The sequence below is a fragment of the Danio rerio genome, chromosome 4, assembly GCF_049306965.1.
Source record: "Danio rerio strain Tuebingen ecotype United States chromosome 4, GRCz12tu, whole genome shotgun sequence".
NCBI lineage: Eukaryota > Metazoa > Chordata > Actinopteri > Cypriniformes > Danionidae > Danio > Danio rerio.
The window spans coordinates 58,819,825-58,839,944 of record NC_133179.1 but is presented as its reverse complement, the minus strand read 5'-3'; the positions used below and the strand labels follow the sequence as shown (position 1 = coordinate 58,839,944).

Genomic DNA, 20,120 nt, shown 5'->3' with positions numbered 1-20,120 from the left:
GCTCAAGATAGCCTAAATATATATATTTTAAATGTTTCCTTGGAAATTACCGAAAGACAAATCATTCATGTAATACTGTTATGTAGAGGGTTTCTGTGGGGTCTTAAAAAGTCTTAAATCTCAAAATCCAAATCTTAGGCCTTAAAAAGCTCTAGATTTACTGTGATACTGTGTTGTTGGTCTTAAATCTTTTTAAACAGGTTTTAATTTTCTTTTGTTCATGTATTGCTATCCAATCTGTCCAAACCCCCATACAATCACCAACAATCCATCTCTATGAAACTGTTAACTTTTTTATTTAAAAAGGTAATGTTTAACTCTATTTATCATAATGGTTTAATTATTTTCCTTACAATGACATTTGTTTCTCCATGTACTGCTGAGGACACTGACCTGGACAGATTGTTGTCCATAGATTTACTTTATTATAGTTTTTAAATATTTTAAAACATTTGTTCACTTTAGTATTATTTTAAAGAAGTTTATGTTGGGGAAAAAGCTGTATGGATACGAATAGAGCTTGCTTGTTTTTACACAATATTTAAAACATTTAGTTAAGAAAAAAAATCTAAAATAATTTAATTGTTTATTATTAATGTATTATTATCATTAAATTATTATTATTATAAAAAAATTTTGATAGGTCAAATAAATTTCTTTTGCATCTGGGTAATTTGAAAAAATCCCTAGTCTTTAGCGCTTTATGAGTCTAAAATTTCATTCAAAATGGTCTTAAAATGTCTTAAAATGGTGAAACCTGTAAGACAAAAGTAAGAAGTCAGTGTATAATTAGTAACTGGTCACATAATAAATAAAAACAAGACATGATGTTGATTTTATAATGCTTTAATAATTCACCAGTATATAAGAAACACACATGACATATATAGTGCATTTGCATATGTGTATAATAATAATATAATGACAATACATTCAAAACATTCATGACAAATTAATTAATCAACAAAGGCACTCATATGTAAGTTGCCCTGCACTATTAAAGAAGATGACAAGGCAACAATATAATACAAAGAGCAATCCAATGCAGCAGTCCTCAGGTGTGCTAGGGTTGCTGAGTTGTTTGTCCTGTCTTACTCCATGACCTGAAACATAAATCAGTGTTATTTGTCTAAATACATTACATTTTGGACAGAGTTTAAAGGATTAGTTCACCCATAAATGAAAATCCTGTTTTTAATCACTCATTCCAATCCCCTAAGACTTATGCTCATCTTCAGTAGCTTTTTTTTAGGTGCACAAATATGTTCTTGGACCTTGGTATGATTACAGTTAATGTCACATGCAATGTTTTAACCTTTTTTTCTGGACTTTGAACACCTCAGGACTGTTCCTGTCTAAGAAGGATGAGAGAACTCCTGGATTTGATCTAAGACAGAGGTGCTCAACCCTGTTCCTGGAGATCTACCTTCCTACAGAGTTCAGCTCCAACTCTGATTAAGCACACCTGAAGCAATTAATTAGCCTGAACAGCACTTGATAATTACAGGCAGGTGTGTTTGACATGAGTTGCAACTGAAATCTTCAGGAAGGTGGATCTCCAGGAACAAGGTTGAGCTCTCCTGATATCTTAGTTAGTGTTCTGAAGATGAAAGTCTCAGTGGGTTGGAACGACATGAGGGTGAGTAATTAATAACAGAATTTTCTTTTTTGGGGGGTTAAGTAATGCTTTAAGACTTAAGATCAGCTGTGTCCAAACTTTTTTTATTGAGGGCTAAAAACCAGTCTTGAATGAGCGTGTTGGACCAAAGTATACCAAACTCCTTACCATAAAGTTGCCATTGGCTATTTCCTAAGTTATTCAACATTTAAACAAAACTAGAGAGCATTGATTTATATTAACTAATGCAGTATTTATTCGTTCAGTAAAAACAATCCCATTTATAACAGAATGGAGTTACACTAGTCAAGCTGCACCTGTTTTTTGCCTTGATGTGCATCGCTGATGTGTTCCTCTATTTATTGAGTGACTATTTATATTTAATATAACATTTAATCGAATCTTTTACTTTCAGTTTGTGTTTCTGTTGTCATTCTCACTCTCTATTTAGATGGGATGGTGGGCCAAATCAAAGGGAAAATCAAGTTATCAAAGGCTAACTTTGGCCTGCAGACTCTGGTTTGGACACCTCTGCTTAAGATGATCAACAAAAATGAAAGCCATTTAGCTTTAGGCTTCATACCTTAAACCAGTTATGGAGATGCATCTCCTGCAGAGCGAGTCTCTCATCTGGGTTTGGCTGTAGACAACCGCAGATCATCTGGCAGCATTCTGTGCAGAAAGAAGAATGGGGTGTTTAAGTTTAATAGTTTATAGATCTTAATCTACAATGCCAAAGTGCGTTAGTACTTCCGATTCAGTTGCCTATGGGAGAAATGACTTGGAATAATAAATGGTCAAACTGCTCGCTCTACACACAAGTGGGCTCATGACTGTACATAAAAAGTAGAATGATATAATAAGAGAATGTTGGTGTGCAACATTAACCAGCATAGCAAGCAGTTTTTAATGTCTTAAAATTAATGGAAGTGAATAAGATTGGAAGTCTCGAACCAAAAAATTACAATAGTTGCACACGCTCGTACGTCAAAAATAGTTATAAGACCTGCTCTCTTCACACTTTGATGAAGCTCTCACCTATTGACAGGCCAGGGCTAGACCAAAGATAGTCCCTGATCAAGGAGTGGTCGGAGACAGTGGGTAAAGCCCCACACATCAATGCGAACAGGACGATCCCTAGAGACCAAACAGTCGCTGGCTGTGCATGGTACCTGCCATGCAATTCATACTCCGGAGGGAAATATTTTCTTGTGCCTAGAAAAAAAAGATATCATCCAATGGTTTATATGTTTAAACAGAATCTTCAGTGTGTGGTTTTTATGGAAACAAAGTTCATAACACTTACCACAGAAGACTTTGTAGCCGGAATCCTTTACAATCGCACCACAGCCGAAGTCTATTAGCTTTACCTCCAAAGTGTCTGGATTCACTAGGAGGTTTTCAAGCTTTATGTCCCGATGGAAGACACCGCGATCAAAGCAAACGCTCGCAGCATGAATGGCCTGCCGCATTATATGGCGTCCCGTCTTCTCATCAAGAGGTCCATCCTTGTGGCGTAAGAAGTGAAGCAAGTCCATACAAGGTATGGGTCGCTCCATGATTATAATGTAGTGGGCATCATTGTCCTCCCAGTCTAGGAGTTGGATTATCTCGGGGACGTAGGGACCATTGTTGGCCATAATTGTCAGGGCAATTTCTGCAGGGAGGGGTTTGTCATAACCAGGCTAAAGGAGAGAAATGATGACAGTTAGACAGTTTCCTGAAGGTCTTTTAATAAAAACTCAATTGTAATCGGACATTAACATACATATAAGGCTCTGAAACAATCTAATCAAGTGGGTTTATCTAAATACTGTTGTAAATGGAGTCTTTAGCTTATCTACTTTTTTTTCTTCAGATATTTTATGTAGTAGGCCAATAGTTTCACAAAACCATTTTGTTTTCAATTCTGTTTTAATTTCTACATGATAAAGTCTAGTTTAGATGTAAGCTGCTCGTTCTTCATGAGTGCTGTCATCTTTGTTTAGATCATTATTCAATTACAGTGGTTACCTCTAATTTTAAATGGAAAGCACAAAGCAAAACAAAAGCCTTACTTTATTCAATTCAATTCAATTCAGCTTTATTTGTATAGCGCTTTTACAATGTAGATTGTGTCAAAGCAGCTTCACATAAATGGTCATAGTAACTGGAACAGTGTGGTTCAGGTTTTAGTGTTTAAGTTCAGTTCAGTTTAGCTCAGTTCAGTGTGATTTAATCATTACTGAGAGTTCAAACACTGAAGAGCAAATTCATCGATGCGTAGCTCTACCAATCCTGAACCATGCGAGGCAGTGGCGACAGCGGAGAGGGAAAAAAAACTTCACTTTACTTGCTTACGTACTTACTAAAAGGACATGTTTTCATTTACTATATAACGTCTTCAATCCCATTTTGTCCCATCCTAAGAAAATCAAATCTAGAATCAAATCAAATCATGACATTGAATTGTATCTGGACTACTCACCACTGTGAGTTCCTTCATCTTCGGTGACTTTACAGTACATTTCACAGCAACCTGATCAACAAAGCAAAGAATTAGCAGTTAGCATGTGGTAGAAGTTTTGAATAAAGCAATGATAAAGCAATGTTTTGTTAGTGAAAGCACCTCAAGTCCATCCCTGCGGCGTGTGGCTTTGTAGACAGAGCCGAATCCACCTTTGCCCAGCTTGTCACCCATTTCATAATGCCTTAAAATCATGTCTGTTAAAAAATAAACAACTGCAGTCAGTATGATGTACAATTTTAGATATATATATTTTGTATTCACGTTTGTAATACTAATAACAATTCCTATCTTACCATTTTCTGTGTCGTCCTCCTCTAGCTGCTCAGCAGCAGGGACATGGTCTTCTGAAGCAGAAGCTGTAATACGAATCAAGTCACCGTTGTGTAAATAGCACTTTATATAATACAGATTATCATGTTTTTTAATTAGTCTATGAATGTAAAGTCACATATTTAGACTTATTTTAATTTCATCCCACACAGAAATCTGATATATGTCAATTTGATATACTGTATGTACTGTGTGTGTGTGTGTGTGTGTAGCCACAAATATACATATACATATATTATTATAGCTAATATATTTGTACATATTACATATTTGCTTATTTTTTACTACTTATTTTTGCATATATGTACAGATTTATAATGCAAATGGTTGAAAAAACAAATATAAACTGCCATTTTTTGCAATCATTTAACATATATGACACATTTTACATGCAAAATCCAAAAATGAACTTGTATGTCATATTTGTAATTTGCATATATTTTCATATATCACATTTCTATAGAGCATTTTGAGGGATGTAAACATTAACAGTGGTTCGAACATATATCCTGTTTTACATTTTTAATTTCCACAGCTTCCGAGAATGCAGAAATTTCCACATATTGATAAATATTGCTATGATAGCTGTTTTAACGTTAAATTATGACTGGATTTGCCTTTTATTAAGGTTATGAAATAGTTTGACATCAAGCAGGAATTGTTAATGGGCCAATGATATTAATACATTAAAATGGTATAAACAAGACCAGTTATAAAAATATTACTTGATTAGAGATTTGGCCATTAAACAATACTTGCATCATAATCACTTGTGAGTGTGATTTTACCTCTACTAGACTTCCAGACGTCCTTTTCTTCTTTACTGGCTTCAGGAACCTCATCAGGCCCAATGGGTGTTACAATGGGCTGACTAAAAACTTTTTGCTCTAACATGGCTTCATGGTAGTTCTTCGTGGCCTGGACCAGGTCGTATTTTCCAGTTTTGCGACGGAAGACTGGCCACTTCCAGAAGCCTTTCTTTACCTTTCTCACTTCTGGAACCTCTTCAGACCCAACAGGTGTTTCAATGGGCTGACAAGAAACTTTCTGATATACCTCAGCCTCATACTGGTATTTCTTCGCAGCCTGGACAAGGTCGTATTTTCCAGTTTTGCGATGGAGAACTGGCCACTTCCAGAAGCTTCTCTTTTTCTCCTTTCTCCCTATCTCTCCAACCTCAACATGCGGCTCATCAGAAAGATGAAGATGGTTCTCCGGCATGTTGGGGGTGTACTTGAGTAGTACACAGGGACTGTGATCAAACTGCATGATGAAAAATGTTTTCTGATAACTTTCTAATAAACTGTAATAGTAAACCGATCAATCTGCAACTCGAAATGCCAAAACTACAACCGACAAAAGCAAGTAGTAGAATGTCAGGCGATGATGTCATCCAGGCGCATTCTAAGAATTTTAATATGGAAGGCTTTGGGCTGTTGTTATTTTTCAAATGTTTTAATTTGTGCAAGTTTAAAATTTATGGGATCCTTTGCTGTTTTGTGTTTATAGTGGTTTGTAAATGCAGCACAGGGTTGCTTACAGGCTAAAATTATTAAGAAACCTGCATGGAGGAGTACATCAGATGTCTATATTGTGCCAATTGTATTGTATTGGGTCAATATTTGATGGCAGCCTCATACACATGCTGCTATCTGTGTTGTTATTAATGTTAAAAGAAGAAAATGACTCACTTTTTGTGACTTGTAAGGATAAAAATTACACATATACATAAATATGAATGTATACGTCCCTTAATTTGTATATACATTTTTAATGAGGTAGAAATTATCAAGGTGAACCAACAGAGTGTCTTTATTTTCATACTCTTATTTCTTGGCTATCAATTTTTATTGACATTATGAATAATTAAATTCAGCAAAGAAGCAGTGGATATACTTTAATTCTATGATTTACCACAAATTATGTTACAAATCTCTGAAATATTCTTGCAAAATATGACATTTTGTAAAGAAATATCCAAGAAAATGTGTAAGGCTTTGTCTTGCGTTGACTGTTAAGTGTATTTTATAAATTCTGTGATGTACAGACATGGAAAAACATTCTCAGTTTGACTAAAACATAAGTTTTTTTTTTCATTCCACACAATTCTGATCAAATTTATTCCCAATTTATTATAAATATATTGCCATTTTAGCATAAATCATTTTAAAATGTAAGTAGAAGTAAGTTTTAGACAAGTTTATAAAAGTTTAGTTTATTAAAAGTTAAGAAATCAATAGCTTAGGGCACATTAAGCTCATCAAATAAAAACTTTTGTTGTTTTGACCAACTTTTATTGTATGAAAATTAAAAATGCTCTAAATGAGAATGTTTTTATTTGAAATTTGGAAGAAATTGTATCAGTCCTTTATAGAATAAAACTAATAATAACAGCTTCCTCAAACCCATAACTAGCAAACCCAGAGAAATGGAGAATCTCTAATTCCCAAATGCAGGGTTCCACACAATTTATTCAGGCTATCCCAACACAAATAGACTAAGTTAATGAAACAAATTTAAGTAGATTGAACATAAAACAATTGAGTTATCTCCAAAAAAATATCAAGAATTGTGTTGCTTCAGCTCATTTTACTTAAGCTGTCTTTTGGCTGGGGGGATGTGTTTATACTTATAAGTGTTTATAGTTTATAAATTATAAAAAAAAAAGTTTATAAATTCCTAAGGAATTCCTAAGGAAATAAGTTTATAAATTCCAATTTTCTTGCTTTACCATACATTGAGAACCCACTGCGAGTCTTCCTGCTACATCAACCTCACATTTGGTTGCAAAATCAGCAGCAATCTTATGTAATTTTATTTTTATAGCTGTATATTGTGATTTAAAAGCTCAAAATATTACAAATATTTAGGACACACAAGCACTTATATATTTATATTTGATTGTCATCACATTAGACAACAAAATGACGTTTGCCTAAAAACCTTGTGCTGAAATAAGAGCACTGTAAATACCTATTTGACAAAAAATCATGACCACTTTTTATTACTTTACTTTTTATGTTACTTTAACTTATTTAAATAAGTTAATCATGCTCCAACTAAATTTTTTTTCCAGTTTTTCAAAGTTTAACTTAATATTTTAGTCAGTTTGAATAATATAAGTTTGAATAGAAAAGTTAAAAACTGTGTAGTTATAACCTGTAGTCTGTTAGACTTGCTGCATGTTTATTTTGGTCAATGTCTGTTCATGCTCTTCTCTTTCTGTGCTATCAAACAGACTATATATATATATATATATATATATATATATATATATATATATATATATATATATATATATATATATATATAATTTTTATTTTATTTTTTTATCTATGCTTTACGTTATTTATCAGCTCCTCCTTGCATTCGTCATGTGGTATATCGCACACGATAGCCTTATCTTTGACAAATGAAATCACAGCATGTTCATTTAAAAGTGATCATGGCTGCATTTTTCATCTTCATCATCACCTTTGAGAGGGAAGATCACTGTTGGCAGTGTTTTGAACACTTAAGGGCACTCAAAAGAACACGTATGGCTGATTTCCATTTTGTCTGGGTGCCAGTGACATCCTAAGTGCACTTCTGGCATTTGGCTGTCTGTAGAACACTTAAGACTAACATATATTTAAAGTGAAAAACATGATTATCTCAAGGAGCTGATTTTTCTGATATGAAAGCTTGTTTCTGAGCCTATTCTTGTGTATTTTGGAACATTCAATTTGGGTATTTGTTCCAAATCTTTAGGTAAAATAATAGAATATAATGAAAATAAATTGTTCACTCAACAAAAATCATTGGCTCTTAAATCTATTGCATTTCTAACATCTATGGGTCATCATTTGTGCTGCCTGAAAGTTTTTTAGTTGAATCAATTGAACTTTTCTAGTCATCTCAACTCACATCAGTCAAACTGACTGAAAATGTTACAAAGTTGAACTTTGTTGAACTCAAAATATTTAGTTGAAACCTGACTAACTATTTAAAATGAGTTTAAAAATGTAGTTGTAACATGATTAACTTATAAATAAGTTAAAGTTAAACAATGTTTTCCCTTTTTTGTCAAGTTTTTAAAGTGTATTATTTTAGCATAAAGTTTTTTAGCAAACATCATTTTGTTGTCTGATGACAGTCAAATATTAAGTCTACAAGTGTTTGTCTGTCATACATCCACTCACTGGCCACTTTATTAGGTACGCCTGTCCAATTGCTCGTTAACACAAATTTCTAATCAGCCAACCACATGGCAGCAACTCAATACACACGGACTGCTGCAGTTCAAACTGAGCATCAGAATGTGGAAGAAAGTTGATTTAAGTGACTTTGAATGTGACATTGTTGTTGGTGCCAGACTGGCTGGTCTGAGTATTTCAGAAACTGCTGAACTACTGGGATCTTTATGCATAACCATCTCTAAGGTTTACAGAGAATGATCCGAAAAAGAGAAAATATCCAGTGAGTGGCAGTTCTGTGGATGCAAATGCCTTGGCAATGAGTTCGCCGTACTCAAATGGCCTCCACAGTCACCAGACTCAATCCAAAAGAGCACCTTTGTAATGTGGTGGACCGAAAGAGTCGCATCATGGATGTGCAGCCGTCATATCGGCAGCGACTGTGTGATGCTATTATGTCAATATGGACCAAAATCTCTGAGGAATATTTCCAGTACCTTGTTGAATCTATGCCATGAAGGATTAAGGCAGGTCTGAAGGCAAAAGGGGGTCCATCTCAGTACTAGTACGGTGTATCTAATAAAGTGGCCAGTGAGTAAATGTTTAGGATAAACTACAGACTTTTGAGTCAAAATATACAGCTATAGACATAACATTAGGGATTAGAGATTCTCAATTTCTCTGGGTTTGTTAGTTGTGGTTAATAAATCTTTCGAGTAAAGTCAAATCTTATTATTAGATCTTTTTTCACAGTGTACAAAGGAGTGATTATTGATTTCAAATCCGTCAAAACTATTTAAACACACACCTAAACTTCCAAACATTTTATTGCATTACACAACAGTAAGATCATTTTCAATCATTACTATCCTAAAACATCAACCATAGCAGGTATGTGATCAATCATTAAAGAGTAATAAGCATGATTAATGTAGAAGTAGTGCACATTTTACAATAAGTTTCCTAATTCCCAATGCTCTATTAATGGTAAATCATGTATGAATCATGAATGAATCGTGAATAACATGCAGACTGTAGATTGTGTTGTGCTAAACCATTGTACTTTATTTGCAACTAACACATTATGGCTCCTGATGTTACTTTGAGGAAGCAACTTGATCTGTCTGTGCTTGAATAGAATTATTTACATCATTATTACCTTTAATCTTTCACAAAACAGTCTGCATTGTCTTTCATTGTAGGCTTTTTCTTAGTTTTCATGACCTACAGTTGAGCTTTGGCATATATTCTCCACTGTTTTTGGTTTAATTATGGAAAAGTGTGTCACCATGACCAAATCACTATAATATCATGGTTACGGTTTAGACCCTTTTGACATATATCACTGGAAAAATGTAAGTCATTGGTCGGATTCAATTTTCTGGTGGTGTAATTTTCCAAATTGGCTTTGACCCCTGAATATGATGGACAGCAAATTCTTGTTTCAGACTCATAAGTATGATTGGATTTTGCCAGTGTGGGACATTTTTTTGCTCCAGTTTCCAGAGCAGCTTGTCATATTAGCCGTGCTGTTGTATATAACTTTCTTATTCAGTCAAAACACAGACCTGTCAGCCCCAATCAGCCATTTTATATAGTTCAGCCTCCCTCAGTTCACGCTTCTCTTTATATAATTGAAAAACAAATTATGTCATCATGGAGACTTGATAAATATCATATGCCTTAGCCTGGTTAACTTTAAAACTGCAATTTCTGACAATTAAACTGTACAAATATTGGATCTTAGGAGTCTCAGGTTACTTGGTTATATTGAAACTGGGTTGCCTATATATTGTAAATGAAGACTTCAGATGCAAAAACCTGTAAATGCCATCTGAAATGTACTCCTAAATTTCTCTCAGCCTCCTGTTTATTTATCAGTTATTTCACTTTAAATGCAATGAAAAAAGCTTATTTGTCCATATAAAAGTCGAGTCAGAAAATAACATTTTACTTTAGAAGAAAATATCAGATGACTTTTGGAGGTTTTTGCATATTTATTTACATGAGAGTTCATTCAAAGTTATTTTAAATTGGTCATCACACAGTTAAACACAATGACAAAAATAACAGAAATATTTTAAATTAGAATTACTTATAAAATATGTTAAGAATTACAATGAATCAGCGATTAACGGGCTGAAACAAGGTGATATTCTGTACAGTTTTCAGGCACCTGTTAATTTTAAGAATTTTTTTAGCTCAATAATTAATGGAAAGATCCAAAATACAGTTTAAAGTGTTTCTTTTCATACACCCTCTCAGTTGTTGTCTGTGCACTCAACAAATATGAGATATGAGAAATTTATTCAATTTTATTATTTTTTTTATTATTATTTTTTTTTGTGGAGAACATAATCAGAAAGAGCTTTAAAATCAGAGAGAGCTTTATTGCCAGGTATGTTCGCACTTACAAGGAATTTGTTTTTCGTGACAGAGCTTCTACAGTGCAACAGAATTACAGAGAGAGGACAACAAAATGTTTAACCTAAATGTTTTATGTTCAATCTACTTAAATTTGTAAAAATTATAACTTAATCAGTTTGTATTGAGACAATATGAAGGAATTGCATGGAACCCAACATTTCTTTTTACAGCATGTTTAAATTACACCACATAATTTAAAGGCTGTTGTCTCGTAATTCTCCACTAGTTTAATTTATTTCTGTATTCTGAAGGGTTTATTTTACAGATAGATATGTTCATTAATGATTTGCATTGTTATATGCATTTCCCCCGAATATGTTGAATGTATATAAGAAATATTGCAAAATATTAATGATAAATAATGTTTACAGTATTTTCTATTTTATTTAGTGATAAAAAAAAAGACTGACATAAAAAACATTTGATGATAAACAATTATTTAGTGATAAAAAGCTATAACAAATAAGAACAAGCCAGATAGCAAAGAAATGTTTATAGATTCTACATACATTTTAATTCAACGGTGATAAAAAAAATATTCCCAAACATTCGACTTCAGTATACCCAAACTAATTATTAACTCCATTCAATGTTCAGATTTTTGTGCGATAAATGTTTTTAAATTTTTAAAAATGTTTTAAAGGTTTTTCATTTGCTAATTTAACCATAAAATTATATAAAAGCTGTAACATCAAAAATATTTGATATTCATAATCATTCATATATCAAAGGAAGTGTGGAAATAACTCAATTTGTTCACCCTGTTGGTATACCTAAAGTTAAATATGTTAAACAAACAAACTCCTGTAACATCCTTGTAAACAATTTTTTATTCCTAAAATTAAGTTGTTGTTTTTTCTTACTGTTTTGATATCGTAAAAGTCAATGTAACTTTAATGTGCTGCTTCTGGAATGATGGAGTAGGGAAAACGGCCACATTTTTGAAAAAAAAACTTAATGTTTTTGTCCAGTTTTTCACAGCCGGCATGAAAGTGTCCAAACAGTTCCCTTCAAATCCCAAGATGCAACTTGTTAGCGCCCTGGATTCCTCTCATCTCGGTCCAGTAGAGGAGTTGAGCACACCTGGGCCCTCATTCACTTCATTTGAGGGTTTTCACATGGCAGTGTGTGTTGTCAGCCCCTCATAGACTCATCTGCACTCAAGATTCTGGTTCATTAGAGCATTATGAATAGACTGTGACTGTTACAGGTCACTCTCTATCTGTCTTTATCTGTATGGCGTCAAAGTGCCTATGAGCTCAAAAAATGAGATTGTTTAATTTTGTGTGAATCGTTAAAGGGGCTTTTAGAATAAGATGTGAGTATGTGCTTAAATGAAACATAAGGAGTCTTTAATGTGCAAATATAATGCAGCTTTGTCAATTGCATTTTTGGGGGCATTTCAGATGTCTTTAAAATGCTAAGGTATTAGATGTATATTTTAGATTGTCCCTTAGAGATCTCATTTGAAAAGAGAGGTATGCAGGGCAACTATAACAAACAACAAAAATAATCAAAGGAAATGCTGTCTGTATTTTTTTTTATTATTGTTGTTCAATTCAATTCATGTTTATTATAGCGCTTTTACTATGCAGATCGTGTCAAATCAGCTTAACAGAAAAGTTCTAGTAAATTAAAACTGTGTCAGTCCAGTTTTCAGAGTTAAAGTTCAGTTCAGTGTGGTTTAATTTTCACTGCTGAAAGTCTAAACACTGAAGAGCAAATCCATCCCAGCTCCACAAGTCCCAACCAAGCAAGCCAGTAGCCACAATGGCGAGGAACAAACTTCACTAATCGATGAAGTGAAGGGAAAAAGACCTCAAGAGAAACCAGGCTCAGGTGGGAACGACTATTTCTGCTCTGGCCAAACTTCCAAACTTTGTGTGATATATCAGTATAGTAAGAGAAAATAGTACCTTTTTAATGCTGTCATATTAATCCATATATATATATATATATATATATATATATATATATATATATATATATATATATATATATATATATATGGACAACATCACAAATAATTACCTCTGCATCAGACCACAAAAACCAAATAGGCCTATCTATATTTCAGCATAGAAATGTTTAGAGATTTTACATCTACTTTAATGGTGATAGAGCGCCCTCATGTGGAAAGGGAAAGATGGTTTGAGAGATAAAATATTTATGTAGACACATACATTTAAACACGTTAAATAATAAATAAACAATCTAAAGGTAATTAATGATGCTTTATTGTCCAGTTAATAACGTTACATGTTTAAAAATATTACATCGTTGGAAATGTTTTCAGTAATCTTTTGTTTTAACATTTAAACAAGCAGTGTGATTTAAATCCAGGATTGTTTGTTATTGTAGCTATTATAATGTTTATACAATTTGTTATATTTAAAACAGACATGCATTTTTATGTAGCTAATTGTTGTTGTTACTTGTTTAAGTTACCTCATTTTTTCTAAAGATCATTAAAGGTATTTATTTGTAAGTAATTCACTCTTGTCCAGTTGATCTTTCTGTGATGTTTTTCTAATATGGCGTCGCGTGCGTTGACTGTATTTGTGTGCTTATTTTCTTGGCGTTGAATAATTTTTATTTCTTGTTTGTTAACGTTTTCGAAAAATCCCCAGGATGTTTAGCTTTTTTAGTGGTGTTATGTCGTATACTACGACGAATACAACAAAAAAAGCTGAATATGCTGGGGCTTTTCGCGTCTTGTTACGCACAAACCGCAAACTGTACAGTAGCCGATCTTCAAAGATAAAAACTGACTAATGCCCTGAAAACATTTAAATTTACACAAAGAGCTAACGTATTTTTGCATATATTTTTTGAGTTAAACTATTTGAATATGTAATACATCTTTTTCATATAGCATTGAGTTAATAAACTGAAAAACAACCTACATCTAAGACGACGCGACGCAACAGAACTTCTTCTTATTGGTTGATCCAATAAAAGTTGCGTCGCGTCGCGCGTTTCCAAAGTACACGAGGTGTGTGTGACTCAAGTTGCTTTGCATACAGAATTTCCAGGAAACTTTTTTAGGTCGACTGTTTCCTGCACCTACGCCAAGATTGTTAACTTGTCGAACACTTGTCGTCTTTTAAACCTCTTAAAACGTGCATTCATTCACATTTACTGAGGTTTATGTCGGATTAAACGCGAATAATGAGTTTCTTGTACCTGAAAGGTGCTGTGTTTTTCACCTTTATACCTGTAGTGCTGAATCTCGGACTTCTGGATGATGGGAATTCTCTGAACTGTACACAAGAGGTAAAATAATACACAAAGACAGCCAAATATTATTAAAAAGTGTTATTATGTTTTATTCTATGTGTTAAGACATCGTATAAGTTTGTTTTGAAGGTTTTACGAGACTCATGTTTGTTTAATCTGTTGTTATTTCGCTTTCTCCAGGAAGTACCGTGTACAGCAGTTTTTAGTAAGTGCTTGTTTTCTTTCTTTTGCTTTCTTTTTGTAATTATTGTCTTTAATTTGAAAATATTTATTGTCTATTTATAAAGAAATCATTGTGTTATTTCCCCCACAGATAATTGCTTGTATAAAGGATGGTTAATTCCTTCAGCTTTCACTCCCAGCGCACCAGATGATTTCAAAGTGAGTTTTGATGTCAGAGAAAACATGAAAGGTGATTTGGAGCCAGTTATTGTGGCAGAATGGAAAGCAAAAGATGATGGTAGGTCACCTGTTATAAACAGTGACATTTCTGGCGTGTAGCCAGCCTGGGGAATGGGCTAGTCCTAGTTCTCAGTAGGATTTCTAATTTGTTCTTTTATTAATAGTCATGTATCTAGTTATGTGTATTAAATTGTTGTAATAATAGTTTTTATTATTATTTTTGCAGGAAGCATAAGCCATTTGAATGGAACAGAGCTTAGTGTGATGAAATCATCCACCAACGAACATCTGTGTGTTCATTACAATTTCCTCAAACCCTTTAAGACCATGAGAAATCGTGCTGGAGAAAAGGCAAGACTGATTAACCAATTGAATGATTGATTGACTGACAATTGATTGACACAAATACTGAAATATGATGTGTTTTATCGCAGTGGTCTTTTTCTCTGGATAAAGTTGTGGTAGATCCAGGCAGCACATATGTCGTGACTGTCTTAAACCTTCCCAAGCCAAATTTAGACCACACCTTTTATAATGTTAGAAAAACATTTCAAGTTCCAGGTAGGTGACTCAATTAAAATACTCAATGCTCAAATGATTTTGCATAGAAATCTCAGTTTTAATCTGTAACCACAGGTTGTGATGATCCTTTGATGCGAAAGACCAGGATCTGTTTTGAGAGAGGTGAGAGATTAGCTTATTGATAATAAATATACCCATACACATTTGTATGTTTATATAGAGTAGTCAACATTTTAAGTGTATTAAAAATAATCATAATAACTAAAACTGTAAAAAATAGTTTTAGGACAACTTTGGTCGAGGGTTTTAATCCACCTTATATATTGACTACTGTGGATGTATATATATTAGACCTGCGCAATATTTTGTTTCTGCGTTTATGCAAAATAAATTAAAGCACAGATTGAACAAAGATAAAAAAAAAGAAATAAACAGCACTTAATGGTTTTCAGTTGGACTTTTAACAGTGTTGAATAATATAATTCAGTAATCAAATGTGAAATAACTCTGAATAGTTTTTATTATATTGCATCAAATAATTAAACAAAATAATCTTAATGAACGTGACAAGCTTTATCATTTTTTGTCCCCAAATGGTTTAAATTCACTTGAAATCTAAAGTCACAGGCTTTAAAAAAACACACATAATAAATAAGTCTTTCATATTATTAAAGTTAAACTCTGGTCTGTTCTGAACTGTGTTTTTTGATAAATTATAATCCCAGTTTGACATTGCAGATCCTGCTACGATGTGACTAATGCAGATGCACACATTGTTATATTGATGCTGAATCAATATATTGTGCAGCCCAAAAAAAAAAAAAAAAAAAAAAAAATATATATATATATATATATATATATATATATATATATATATATATATATATATAATTCACAGTTTTATATATTTTTTTATTTATGATTTTATTTTTTTTATTATTTATGCATTTGATTTGCATTACGAGACCTTGATCTTTCTTCTAATAACTTTTACCCTTACAGAGTTGGAAAAAGTGACTTTTATAAACATTTTTAATGGTTAAAGGTGATATATTGTCTGAGATAGTGTTGTATATTATGCTGCAAAAGCCTTGTAATAAGCTGCCAGTACATTTTCTGTAAATTTACAGATTCATTTATATTTTATATTATTTCTTATGGGTTATATTATTTCAAACTACTAAAATGTCGATAAAAGTCACTTTGTTAAACTGTCCAGTTGAATTTTCAACATCAAAAGTCGACAGAGCTGAGATCAGTGTTCCATAATGCAATTCCCAACTGTAAATAAACGGAAAACACAAAATACAGAAACTGTTTTTTACAGTGTGTATTTGTATGTATATATGTTTACCCTGAATCACTTGTATATGCACAATTTGATGATTTTCCTAGGGGATACATGGCAACCCAATATTACAGTAGGGAGAACCAAAGATCCACATGGCAAAGATATTCTGTACGTTGCATTCAATCCCGGAGAGAATGTTGAAAAATACAACGTCTTTGTAAATTGCAATAGGAAAGAAACAAAGACTCTTTATAATGTAAGACACTTTCTCTTCACGTCTGTTTAAATACATTCAAATACATTTTTTCATAGAGCTGTATTCAGTGTGTGCGTGTGTATATGTGTTTAGGAGAGCAAGACTTTACTAAATGTGACATATGACCTAAAGAACTGGTCAAGCGCATGCTGTAATTTTGATGTTCAGGTATGCGAGTTTGACTAACCTCATTAATGCAGTAATGTTGTTTAATGAGTGCTCTTGAACTAATTAGTGCTTTTTGCAAATTTAGATCCAGCCATTTTTCCAAAAGTGTGCCAATGACTGTCGTCGAAAGAGCCACAGTTTTAACATTTGTGTTCCTGGTGTGTATGGACACAGTTTGGAGACTCTTTTGAGTGAAATATTAATAGTATATTAATCATTCTCATTTTTAAATATGTTTCTCTGTATCAGCTGTCCCTCCAGAGAATAACTGCACAATCTGGATCATTTGGGTTGGATTATGCCTCTTACTTTGTGGCATTGGTGTTTTCGCAGTTTATCTGCGCTGCAGGAAACCACCACCAGGTAGGCAGTGACATTTTAGAGATAGATATTTATATCAGTGACGTTTATCGTGTGTTACACAACTGTGGCGCTGATGTCTTCCTGTGGTTAGCCACAATCAGTACCAAGACTGAAGAATACATTTAAAGGGGTAGTTCACCCACAAATGAAAATGTACTCACCCCTTACTCGTTCAAAGCCTATTTGAGTTTCTTTCTTCTGTTAAACACAAAAGAAGATATGTTGTTAAATACTAGTAGCTTGCACACATTGACTCCCATAGTATTTTTCATTCCTACTATGGAAGCCAATGGGTACAAGCATTCATCAAAATATTTCCTGAAGATACTCAAATAGGTTTGAAACCATATGAGGAAATCTAAATGGTCATTTTAATTTCTGGATGAATTATCCTTTAAATATTTAGTGAATTATCATTTCCAACAAGTATCCATGTTTGTCATTTTCATTCAGCTGCAGAAAAGCCACCAGAAAAAGCTCCCCTGGAAACAACGCCAGTTCCACCCGGCCCACGCTCCATATTGATCATCTACTCAAGAGATCATCCTCTTTACACAGACATCGTGCTAAAGCTCTGTGCCTTCCTGCGGGCCAAATGTGGCACTGATGTCATGCTGGACCTACTGGAGACAACTTGGCTCGGCACCATCGGCCGACTGCAGTGGATTGAGCAAAAAAAGCGACACATCGAGCAGTCTTCAAACAAGATCTTGATCCTCTGCTCCCGAGGGGTTCAAGCCAAATGGGGGGCAATTTGCGGAGAGCCTCCCGTCCTCCTTCGGGAAGATGTGCACTCTCCGGTTGGCGACATGCTGACTCTCGCCCTACAGCTGATCACACCTGATATGCAGCGTCCGGCGTCCTACGGGAAGTATTTGGTGGCTTATTTTGACGATGTAAGCACTGAAGCCGATGTGCCGTCTTTGTTTGACATTGCGGTCAAATACAAGCTGATGAAGCATTTCGAAGAGCTCTACTTCCGCATCCTCTACTTCCGCATGAGTACTTCAACTGCCCCTCAGGGGAAGCCTTGAGGAACGCAATCGAAACCTTCCAGGCGCACCAAATGAAGAATCCCGACTGGTTTGAGAATGAGTTTGTGAACAGCGAGGATGAGGCGAGAGTAGAAACGGATGCACTTTTTGAGGTCCCACAAATATATCAATTAATACCAATGTGTAACATCGGACCTCCCATCCTAGTCAAAGAAGTGGACGTCCGTCCAGAAACCAAGAGCGTTTGTGCTGTAATTCCTGAAAGTAATGAGACGCCCGAAGAGTCGTCCATGTTGATTGTTAATCCAAGAGTCCATCCAAAATACAGTGAAGTAGTTTCCTATCATCCCGCTGTGGAATGTTCTATTGAAATACCAAGTGTGGCACCACAACTCTACCCAGTTCTCCTTGCTGAACCAGTATCAGTTCCAGTGGAAACCTCATATCCTGATGCATTCCCAATGGGAGAACCATCAGACATTTGTCTGACTGACTTGACAGCACCTCCACCTTCAATGGAGGACAACTTCCATCTGTATCAAGATATGGACATGTCCCAGCCTGTAGAGATGGAGGAAAGTGAAATGGAAGGAGCCTCTGAAACAAGGCCGTCACGGGGGTCTGATCAGGGATACGGATCCAGATATTCCACAGTGAGGGAGGAACGCAAGTATCAAGAGGAACATTCCTCTCTGGCCAAATTACAAATGGAGCTTTTCCTGAACAGCCCCATTTCTTCAGATTTCTTCACTAAAACAATAAGAAGCTGATTTGGGTTGAATGTTTTGGTTCTTGCTCAGCCTTAGCTGACACTCCCAAAACATTCAATCTGTTTGTGTCAAGAATGACAACAGGAAACAGATGGGCAATGAGTTCAACCATCGGCTTTTTTATAAAGGATTACTTGTTACACATCACACATGAACAGGAGACCTTTAGCGTGTAATGCAAACATGATAAACACTACACTACGGAAACCAATAGGCCAGTGCTGCTTGAAGTATTTATAGTTTTTTTTTTATAGAGCTGTCTTGTACGGTCTGCACCGTGAAGGGCCAGCAAACGCACTGGCCACCTGCTCATGCACAACACAAAGCTAAAAGAAATCACAGGGGCGAGGGGCGGTAAACACTGAGCTGAATTCAAACTTCTAGCCTCACACTGCTCTGCAGAAAGAATGTTTTCAGTGAACGTCAGTACTCAACAGAAGCCTGATTTGACAATTGTCATAAAAGCCAGAGGTTGTTTCCGCCCAGTTTCGAACTGGGGACCTTTCGCGTGTGAGGCGAACGTGATAACCACTACACTACGGAAACCCTCAGGCAAATCAAGCAGATAACCCTTTTTGATTGGGTGCCTGTCGACGATCATTGCTGGTGCAGCAGTGGATGCTATTATTTTCTCGCCAAAAGAAGAGCACTGTTTCTGCTCGGTTTCGAACCGAGGACCTTTCGCGTGTTAGGCGAACGTGATGACCACTACACTACAGAAACCCCACGAGTGCCTTCACCAGCGAAGTTAGGCCTGCAAGGATAAAACAAGGCGTACGCGTTGGTCAATCGAGCGGACAAAGCCAACTCAGCGTGACAAGCTCCCTGCAGGTATTAGGGCCAATTTACAATCCGGGCCCGACACAGCTGTACAGGTCCTTGCGAAATGTCCCCTTTCGTCACATTTGAAGCACCTGAATTCTGGGCGTTCCTTCATCACATTTTCTGAGCTCATGCATAGTCGACAGGTTTTTACCTGATTGGTGTGCATGACTCTAAAGTGCTGTGGCCCTTCCGCCGTCTCGATTTTGGTACTGTATGGTAAGGAGACCAT

The 20,120-nt window shown here is 34.9% G+C and overlaps 2 protein-coding genes, 2 non-coding genes and 1 pseudogene across 5 annotated transcripts in view; 1 reads left to right on the top strand and 4 right to left on the bottom strand.

Annotated features, from left to right (window-relative positions):
- LOC100537530 (uncharacterized) overlaps positions 1-20,120 on the bottom strand; it is an 858,077-nt gene that overhangs the window by 378,456 nt on the left and 459,501 nt on the right. The gene's annotated exons all lie outside the window — the stretch shown is intronic.
- On the bottom strand, positions 827-7,371 carry LOC103910699 (serine/threonine-protein kinase pim-2-like). 2 transcript variants are annotated; one of them, XM_021475643.3, is made up of 8 exons: positions 5,246-7,371; positions 4,421-4,483; positions 4,227-4,321; positions 4,086-4,136; positions 2,925-3,303; positions 2,657-2,833; positions 2,202-2,290; positions 827-1,103 (listed from the first exon to the last, which is right to left on the bottom strand). In XM_021475643.3, the coding sequence occupies exons 1-8, from the start codon at positions 5,724-5,726 to the stop codon at positions 1,092-1,094; spliced, it is 1,347 nt and encodes a 448-aa protein (XP_021331318.3). In that variant the 5' UTR covers positions 5,727-7,371; the 3' UTR covers positions 827-1,091. The 2 variants fall into 2 exon arrangements, with proteins under 2 accessions (XP_021331318.3, XP_073804614.1); XM_073948513.1 differs by lacking the exon at positions 827-1,103 and adding an exon at positions 1,671-2,026 and having other exon boundaries at positions 2,148-2,290; positions 5,246-7,109.
- LOC101885113 (interleukin-17 receptor A-like) lies at positions 14,045-19,066 on the top strand (annotated as a pseudogene).
- trnav-cac (transfer RNA valine (anticodon CAC)) lies at positions 19,540-19,612 on the bottom strand. The gene has a single exon. It is a non-coding gene; the product is annotated as a tRNA-Val (tRNA).
- trnav-aac (transfer RNA valine (anticodon AAC)) lies at positions 19,717-19,789 on the bottom strand. Its single transcript has one exon. It is a non-coding gene; the product is annotated as a tRNA-Val (tRNA).